Here is a 9,747-nt window from a genome sequence, read left to right on the forward strand (position 1 = left end):
ATTTATTTGAAGTTTTTATTATTATTTATTTGAAGTATTCTATATGAAGACTTTTTCGACAGAAAGAACGGAGGGGAGTGCCATGTGGTCACCATGGCGAAGAAAGCATTTGCGATGATCAAGCAGCACCCCGAGTCGCCTCTCAATTTGAGGTACCCAAGCAGGTATAAAATCTCTCCTTTTTGATCCATTTCATCATAACTTCAACTCTCGATTCAATCAATAAAGAAATCGTAGAGATTTCAAAAAAAAATAAAAATAAAAATAAAAGGGAAAAGAAGAGAAGAAATCGCAGTGATGGTGGCAATGGAAATGAAGCTAGTTTGTCTTTGCCTCTGCCTCTACTTCGTGTGCCATGGAATTGCAGGGGTGAGGGCGAGCGGAACTTACAATGTGAGGGATTTCGGTGCCAAGGGCAATGGCGTGACTGATGATAGCCAGGTTCGGTATCTTTGCCCACCATATAGCTTTTAGCTTTGAGCAGGATACAAATTTCTATGATCTGAATTGCTAAAGAAAAGGAAACAAGACTTGATGATGATGATAACAATGAATTTGCTGTATGCTTTAGTTTCATTACAAGTTTTCTTTCTATCTTTTTCTTCTATCATTTAAATTATGACATCAAGGTCTAGGAATGTGCTTGCATTCTCTATATCAGGAGCCCCCCTAACACTTTCATGCTTGATCTAGGCATTTACGGCAGCTTGGAAAAAAGCTTGTGCTTCATCTGGACGAACCAAGGTTTTGGTACCTGCCGGAACATACTTCCTCAACCCTATCGAATTCAATGGCCCTTGCAAAGATGTCAATGACCTGATATTCCAGATTCATGCAAGCTCACTGTCACTTCTTAAAATTCATTTACTTTTACATTCATGATTCATGCATGAGACAATCTATTTAGTTAGTATAGGATGATTACCATGTGAAGCTCCATGTCATGACAAGCACTTTAACTATGTAGCTTAAGTTAATTGTGCCGAGCATTGCTTGTCTGTGAATGTAGGGAACATTGAAAGCATCGACGGACTTGAATAAATATGCGAATGGTCATGGTTGGGTGATGTTCGGATGGTTAGACCACTTGACCTTAACTGGCGGAGGGACCTTTGATGCTCAAGGAGAAGTGTCTTGGCCATTCAACAATTGCCCAAGACAGAAGCATTGCAATCCGCTACCATCGGTACTCATCCCTTTACTGAATTTCCGCTGATGCTAAGCTCTATGTTTTCATAAGATCTAATACTTTTTGTGTTTGCAGTCACTCATCTTTTTATACACCAACAACACTGTTGTCAAGGATATAACAACTGTGAATAGCAAGTTCTTCCACGTAGCTTTGTTGAATAACAATAATTTTAAAGGCAGCGGAATCACAATCAAGGCCCCAGCCAATAGCCCTAACACCGACGGTATTCACCTAGAGGGTAATTCTGGAGTGACCCTTTCCAATTCTCACATTGGCACGGGTGATGACTGTGTCTCCATTGGGCAAGGCAACTCTTTCGTCACAATTAGTGGGATCGCTTGTGGTCCTGGCCATGGCATCAGGTTAGCTACCACATACAATGTCATCAATCTTTAATCATTAACTCATGTTTTTTTGTTTATAGAATCGTTGGCATATGTCTTTGATTGTTTTAGTTGTATCATTTTGATGTTTCACTCATATTAATTCCTTTTTACAATAGTATTGGGAGCTTAGGAAGGTACAATTTCGAGAAAGATGTCAAGAATATTATTGTGAGAGATACTACTATCATTGACACGGTAATGGGAGTGCGCATCAAGACTTGGGAGAACTCGCCTGTTCAAACTACAGTTCAAAACGTCACCTTTGAAAATATCATTGTGAAGAATGTTGGAAATCCCATCGTCGTCGACCAAACTTATTGCCCCTTTCCCAGTTGCGATCACTCGGTTTGTATAGAGGGTTACATATAGACCATGCTAACTTGCTTCATTAATATCACTAATAATAATTTCATTGTGCACATTTTTATAGAAATCTTCACGTGTGCAACTAAAAGACATCAATTTCAAAAACATTCGAGGAACATCAGCATATAAGGAGGCAGTGATATTAAAATGCAGCCAAGGGCTACCATGCCAAGGGCTTAAGCTCGAGAACATTGACCTCACGAGTTCAGGTAAAGACAAGGCAATGTCTATTTGTCTTAATGCTCGAGCTCAATTTTCCGGCAAAATCAACCCTCAACTATGCTAGTGATGCGGGTGAAAAGGCTCGTGTAACTTGAACGGTTAGGTGCTTGAAGCCAAGCTTTGCTCATCGAGGATTAAGTTTGTGGCTCAACAAAGGTTGATGTTATTATAGTGTTGTGAGTTGTGAAGAATTTCGAAAGTTAGAGTTGATGTATGAAGACAGCGGTGGCTTTCACTTAGTGCACCCTTCTTCTTATATTTGATATTTATTGATATTTGCAAGATTGTTATTTAACTATAAATGCCTTATTATAATATTCCTTTTAAATTAACAAGATTGTTCAAAGAGTTTTCTTCATCCTCGTCTACTCCAGTAGATTGGATTTTGCTTGCTTCGAACCGTACTTAGTTGGATTAAGCTTTGACTTGATTTATGCTCGAATGAAAGGGTACGAGGAGCTCAATTCATTTCTTCAATGCACTTCTTTATTTTTATTGTTATCAATGTTTTTAGGATTTTCTTTATGAATATTTTATTTTTATTGTTATCAATATTTTTAGGATTTTCTTTATGAATATAAAATTTACTTTTAAAATGAGTACAGGTAGCTCTTAGAAATTAGATATATTTTTTAAAAAAACTAAATTTTGGGTTAAGTTTTTATTCTGACCATTTTTTTCATGTGAAGACATTAATTATATATCTTAGGATTATTAATAAGCTTCATAGTTTGATATTTTTTAAAACAAAAAAAATAGAAAATATTCATCCATAAGTAGGATCGTTTAACATTATAAGTAGAACGGAGTATTCGATTAAAATCAAATCGAATTAATTAAAACTAAATTGAACTAAATTTTTTTAACTAACCGAACCGATCAAATTTTTAAATAAAAATTGAACAAATTGAATTGATAAAATATTAATTAATTCAATTTTTTATTGAATTAATCAAAATTTTTAAATATTATATAAAATTTATCAATTAATTATGGATTTATAAGTTTTCTAACTTACAAATTTATAAACTATTTTTTTATTTTGATTAATTCAGTTAAATCAATTTAACTGAATAAAAAATTTTAAAATCGAAACCGGATCGAATTAATCAATTTTAAAAAAATAATCAAAATTCTAAAAAAATTGAACCGAATTTTTAAATTTAATTAATTTAATTAAATTTTTATTCACTCCTAATTATATGAATTAAAAATAGAAAATATTCCATCTAATAGCTTTTTAACATATTCATAATTAAAAAACGAAAAAAATATTGTTTTTTTATAATAAGTATTTTTTATTATTTATTTGAGGTAAAAAACCTTTCATAGGTCCCACCGAGATTTGAACTCGGGTTAATCTCCTAACCACTAGACCATCGGACCGTTACATTGCTTTATTCGAACTTGATTATATAAACTAATATTTTTGTGAGAGAAGTTTGAATTTGAAAATCAAAAAGGAAAGTAAATTAAATATTTATGATTATTTTACTTGCATTTAATGATGGATGATCTCAAAAGGATTAACTACTATTAAAAGTTTTGTCTTATGTAAAATGTATTTCTTATTTCCTATTATAATAATTAATGTTTTTTTAAAACAAACTATGCACTAATCTCCTTAATTTATATTAATAATTATAAAAGAACGTTTCCCATAAAATACCATGAGTATCTTCATGGTAGTATCTTTAATATATTTTATTTTATGATCATTTTTCTTAAATGGTGTTAATGAGGATACAATGTCGGTTCGATGATAAAATACCATCAGCTTGATTTTTAACTATATGTGCCACATAAAAGCAGTAGGAATCCTCCGTATCAATACCAAATGAGATTTAAATTCATGCTCTTTACAAAACAAAATATAAATTAGAATATCTAATTTTGTTCTAGTGAATAACTTTTATTCAAGCCACAATCACATTTGATCTTTCGTTTTGTTAAAAAGTTTGTATTAGAAGACGGAGATGTGTGCATATATATAGATGGACTCCAACGTCCTCTTTTATCAAATTGAATGATGGATCCATATAATGGTTGTCTTGGACTCTAATTCAGCCCTATTTAAGATGCTCATATGTACTTCTTTAATGGTATAATTAAAGAAGTACAAAATTTTTATTAAATTTATTAAAATACACTCCTTCTATACTCAAAGTCTAGTCCACTTCTAATTCTTAATTATCCTGAATCAAATCTTATATTTTTAGTTCAAATTTATACTCTCAAACAAATTTTTTAAAATAAATTAAAGTAGTTAACGATAATTGATCAAAATTATTTATGTTAAATTAAATGTTTTCTCTACCATAATCAATTGGATCCGTGGCGCAATGGTAGCGCGTCTGACTCCAGATCAGAAGGTTGCGTGTTCGATTCACGTCGGGTTCATGTTTTTTTTCTATTTTTTTAATCAAGCTTAATCTTTCTCTTCGGTCAATTATGAAAGGTAAATCCTCAAAGCATCCTGCGGAGTATTCTACCCTTATTATATATTATTTTCAATCTTCTAATTCTGAAAGGATATGGTAATATTTATCCAGACAAACTTAAATAGAAAGACTTTTAATAAATTAATACGTGCATATTCTACTTTTAATAAATATATTCAAACACTTGTAGCTTTCTAGCAACTTTAGCACGTTTTTATTTAACAATCATTTTTTATGTTAAATAGCTAAAATATTTGAAGTATAACTTATTTTAAGCTGTAAACATAATTCAACAATACAATTTAAAAGTGATGCGTGGATTGACATATTAACCTAATTATAAAAATAAATCAGTTTAAAAATATTAGTAAGTTTTATATGGATGTTTGTTAATTTTATATATTATAAAATTATTTTTTAAATGATGTATATTTTAATTTAATATATTTTATAATACAAATATAATTAAATGCCACAACTAATTGTTTAGTTATTAGAGACCAAAATATAAGTAAAAAGTCTTATATTGTGAATTTGATATTACCATATTTAAAAGACAAACCAAAACAGAATTACATTGTGGAATGAATCACTATCAATTTCACAGTTAAAAAGAAACAACAAATCACTGCTTGAGACTCCAATTTACACAACCACATTTCACCCTTCAATCTAGATGATTAATCATAGTGAATCCCGCCTAAAAATAGTATGCATATCTTTCGAGCAACAATGCAAACCATAGTCAACTTGAAGTTTCTGGACCAGCCAAAGGTGATGCTAAGTTTGAACTCCAATGCAAACAGCAAGAATGATTCTGTAGTTTGTGCAATCAGAGGATTGTGCAACGGCACCTGTTCTGTTTAGAGGCTCTCGTGAGTTGCTTCTCTGTAAAGGAGTCTTATATTATATTAGTGAGGGGATACAGATATCTTGCCATAGATATAGCAAGTCTATGTTTATAAGAAGTTGGCAGTAGCTATGGATGAAGTAAATAGATTCAGCGAAAAGCATCCTTGCTCTAGCAGTAATGTGCAATATGAATTATGATACCAATTGTTGTATGGTCGAGCATACTTGATTCCACATTTGTTAAAATGGAAAAGAAACTGATGAGGGACTAGTGCTACAAGTATGCAAATGTGCCAATTCCAATATTTGCCAAAATGGAAGAAACTAATGATTGTGAACAGTGTACAAAAATGCGCCAATTTACAGTAGTCATGCTGCATAAGTTAAACCAAATAACGGTCCAGGTGAAATAACAAAGGACATGTGACTGTCTGTTATTATAACCCAATTGTCAATCTAGTTAAACCAAATAAAATCTTAATCCAACAGCGGTACATGTTCCATGTGTATGAGGTAAAAGCAACAAGAATCACATTTACAGTTTTAGTTCAATCGGCATTGAATGGTAGAACGTAAACAGAAAAAACATGTATGTTGGATGAATTCATAATTACTACTTAGTTAATTGAAGAGTTGGGTAAAATTCTATATGAAAGTTGATATCAATTTTTTTTAATGATAACTACTTGGTTTAAGTACCATAACACTAACGCATTTAGACAAAACATAGTAAGCTTATACCTAAAGAAATAGGATATTGTTTCGTCAAAAATCTGAGTTACTCTTTTAAGCATGTTTAAGTATAACCATGACTAAAGTAGTCAGATAAGTCAGGGCCCCTGTTGATATGCCATCAAGTGAGAACACATGCACGTAGTCCAATCGGGTTACAGTGATCCATTCAGGGTGAAGGAATAGGATGACAATATCAAACCACTATAGAATGCATCAATATATTGATATAAGAACAAAATTGATACTACAGATGAAAGATATTGCATATGAATGCCAAGCTTCCAATTTGCATCGAAACTAAAACACAGTTGACAAAAATGCTGGATCTGTAATCATAGAGACAGAAATTGAACAAGCAAGAAAAAATATTTTATAAATAAGGTAATTATAATCTATCAGTATTCCAGGCCAATTTCATCCTAAGAAATAGCTGTTACTTGATGGTATAACAGATACAACCACACTCAACATTATGTTTTGAACTATGCTGAAGTAAAAGATGTGTTGCAAACAAGAGAGGAAGTAAATCACTAACCTAATAAGTAATGAGCAATCCAATCCCTAAAAGGTATAAAATTACTTTGACAGTAGTGGTAAGTTTTTGCATGATCAAAGAAAGAAAGGAAGTACCATCAGTTTTGTCAGATACAGGAGGCCGAACTACAACATGCATAGTGATCAGACCACCAGGAAGCTCACCAACAGATACCCTTGACTCAGCAATAGTCTGGTGGTTATCCAGTATTTTTCCAGCATTTATGAGCTTCACATCATTTATTGTTCTTGGGGTAATTTCTTTGTCTGGAAAGAAAAACGTTAAAAAGGTTGCACAGGAATAGTGATGAAAATATATAAACGTCGTCACAAGGAGAGACAATAAATAGTCTCATTAAGTTGAATGTGTTATACGATATACTAGTAGCATCCTACAATAAAGAGGGGAACATTTCAGGCAATGACGATCATGATAGCAAAGCATCATCTGCCAAAAATTTTACAGTATGTTACTAATTAATTTTGTAGTTTAGTTAGGAGAAATCATAACTAAACTGATCTGAAGTACAACAAGACATGCAGAATGGATCACGAAGTTTTAAGTTTTGGAGCGGCATATGAATAATGATAGATTTGCTTGCAGCAGAATATGAATAATGATAGATTATTTGCAGAAAGAGATTTATCTTAAACGTTGCCTCCACAAATTGTCCATCTCATTGACAATTACAAATGTAAGATTACTAGTTCCATCAAATGGGCATTGTATAACCTACAATCACAAATTTTCCAACTCGTTGACAATTCCAAATGTAAGGTTGCTAGTTCCTTCAAATGGTAATGGTTATACCTACAAATTCTCATTTTAGTTCTCATACAGAAGTACAGAAGCCACCATGTTTGATCGCAGAACATAAGTGAATCTGGTTAAAGTTGAAGATGTAGAATTTCCAAGCAAATAAGCATATAACCAGTTAGAACGTATGTTATGCACCGGAGGTATTTTTCCCGCACACCAGGAGGTACCCCACTCGGTGACAATATGACAACATATGATATGGAGCAAAGAAATTTGTTCTCTAGTTCTTCCATGATTTTATCCCAATTCATCTCGATAGCAATCTAATTTACTGTTGTAATTATTGATTTATCTATTACTAAAATTATATATCCACCTGCATAAAGTTGGGAACTGATCTAGAAATCAATTGATTCATTGTTAGTATTATCTCAATAAATGGAAATGGACAATTGTAGACCAAGCTACCAAAGCAGCGAAGATGATCCATAAGTGGGAAAAAGTTGTAAAATAATCACAATAATAGATATCAAAGACAACTGCACATGGATACCATGAGAATGCTATCACAAGTTAGTAGCAAGTAGGAAAGCAAAAACTAAAATAAAATGTTGATATCCCATTCAGTATCTTCTAAACCCTTTTATATCCAATGAACCAATGACAAGTAAAGCAAGAAGTATTAGAACCATAGAAAAGGAAGGAATTGTTGCTTTGATTTTTATACAAACTTTCATGGTGCTAACGAGTTAACTCTTTTAAAAACATCAAAGACAATGTCTAAAGTAATGGACTTAATCCAGGAAAAAGTTAAAAAAGGCACAACAAAAAAGAAAAAAGAAAGAGAACTGAAAACTGATGCCGAAGTCATCAAGCTCTTACCTTGAGGCCATCGAGAGATTACGAATTCTTTGAGAGACTGCACGGTGGTGGAAGGCTTATACTTGGTCGGCCCGATGTCGGTGCCATCAAAGAGTCTAAATTTGAGCTCAATCAAATCCTCTTCCGCCATTCCAAATAACTTCCGCTAGAAAGAGAATCTTCGATTCAACATCCCATGGTTTCCACTTGAAAGAACGATGCCGATCTTTACGCAAATCCGTAAAAGCCCTAATCTGGCAGCAGCGATTGAATTCGCGATAAGGGGAAAAAAGAAAAGCCCTTTTCGACAGGAAATTGGGATCCGAGATTAGATAAGGGGAGTATAGTGATTCAGCGATGACCTAGATCGAAATCTTGCTGCTCTGGCTGAAGAAGAAGGTAGCCGGCGCAAAAAGATTGGATTTTGATGCACTCGGAGGGGAAATCGGCGACCGGGGAGGCCTCCCGCGTTGACGCAGGCGGGGGGAAATGCGACAGCTCGTCTTATTCCAATCAGTAAAATATTAAATTAAAATAAAGTAGTCAAAATTTCCATTTCACCCTAAATTATTCTCTTTTTCAATATGCATCCTCTTAAATATTTTCAGATTTTTTTTTAAACCTTTGTACTAACTGGCTATTAACATTGCTAATTCATCTTTAGGAAATTTATCATCATTTTTTTAACAAAAAAATGCACCATAATTATGTGAAGCATATTTAACAATATGTAAAATAATTGAATTTCAAAAGTTTTATCATTTGTGAAATTACTTTCATTCCTATTCTCAACTAGATCTAAAATTTATGATTTATTTAAAAATAAAATTAACATTTCAATAATTTTAAGAAGAAAATAATTGAAAGTTTCCATCTAAGGGGATACAATACTCCCTCTGGCATAAGAGATACAGTGATTTGTCTATGTATCGAGGATTCGATTTTCATATCGAATAATTTACGTCCACAGTGCTCAAACTATTAGGATAACTAAGCTGTTATGTTAGGAATCGTTGTGTTTATAAATTTATCTAATAGGAGAAACAAAATTAAATAAACTTTCCCCTTGCCTATTTGCATGGAGAAGAAGTGATTTAGCCGAAATTAGGGGTGTAATCGAATCAAGTCGAGTCGAACAGTAAGAGGCTCAAGCTTGAGCTCGGTTCATTTTTCCTAAGTTCGAGTTCGGCTCGAGTTCAATTCGAGCTTTAATTCTTAAGTTCGAGTTCAACTCGTAATGAAATTAAATAGTTCACGAACGGCTCGAGCTCGGTTCGAAAAAGGCTCGTTTTAAAGTTAAACGAATTCAGTTCGAACTTAGTTCAAAAATAACTCGTTTAAAAGTTAAACAAGCTTAGTTCAAGTTTGACTCGTTAATATATAATATTTATAATTCAT

General features: G+C 32.7%; 2 protein-coding genes and 1 non-coding gene across 3 annotated transcripts; 2 read left to right on the forward strand and 1 right to left on the reverse strand.

Annotated features, from left to right (window-relative positions):
* The first annotated feature begins 312 nt into the window (after nt 1-312).
* LOC141814549 (exopolygalacturonase-like) lies at nt 313-2,230 on the forward strand. Its single transcript, XM_074702499.1, has 6 exons — nt 313-441; nt 694-834; nt 1,010-1,186; nt 1,265-1,554; nt 1,695-1,923; nt 2,009-2,230. Exons 1-6 carry the CDS (start codon nt 313-315, stop codon nt 2,228-2,230), a joined length of 1,188 nt encoding a protein of 395 aa, XP_074558600.1.
* Nucleotides 2,231-4,494: 2,264 nt separating this feature from the next.
* On the forward strand, nt 4,495-4,566 carry TRNAW-CCA (transfer RNA tryptophan (anticodon CCA)). The gene has a single exon. It is a non-coding gene; the product is annotated as a tRNA-Trp (tRNA).
* Nucleotides 4,567-5,165: 599 nt separating this feature from the next.
* On the reverse strand, nt 5,166-8,834 carry LOC141815505 (membrane-anchored ubiquitin-fold protein 3-like). The gene is made up of 4 exons (XM_074703450.1): nt 8,712-8,834; nt 8,371-8,603; nt 6,825-6,995; nt 5,166-5,495 (listed from the first exon to the last, which is right to left on the reverse strand). The coding sequence occupies exons 2-4, from the start codon at nt 8,498-8,500 to the stop codon at nt 5,440-5,442; spliced, it is 357 nt and encodes a 118-aa protein (XP_074559551.1). The 5' UTR covers nt 8,501-8,603; nt 8,712-8,834; the 3' UTR covers nt 5,166-5,439.
* Nucleotides 8,835-9,747: the final 913 nt, after the last annotated feature.

The sequence above is a fragment of the Curcuma longa genome, chromosome 21 (genome assembly GCF_044706935.1).
Source record: "Curcuma longa cultivar G26 ecotype Majalengka, Jawa Barat chromosome 21, ITB_CL_G26_1.1, whole genome shotgun sequence".
Classification (NCBI taxonomy): Eukaryota; Viridiplantae; Streptophyta; class Magnoliopsida; order Zingiberales; family Zingiberaceae; genus Curcuma; species Curcuma longa.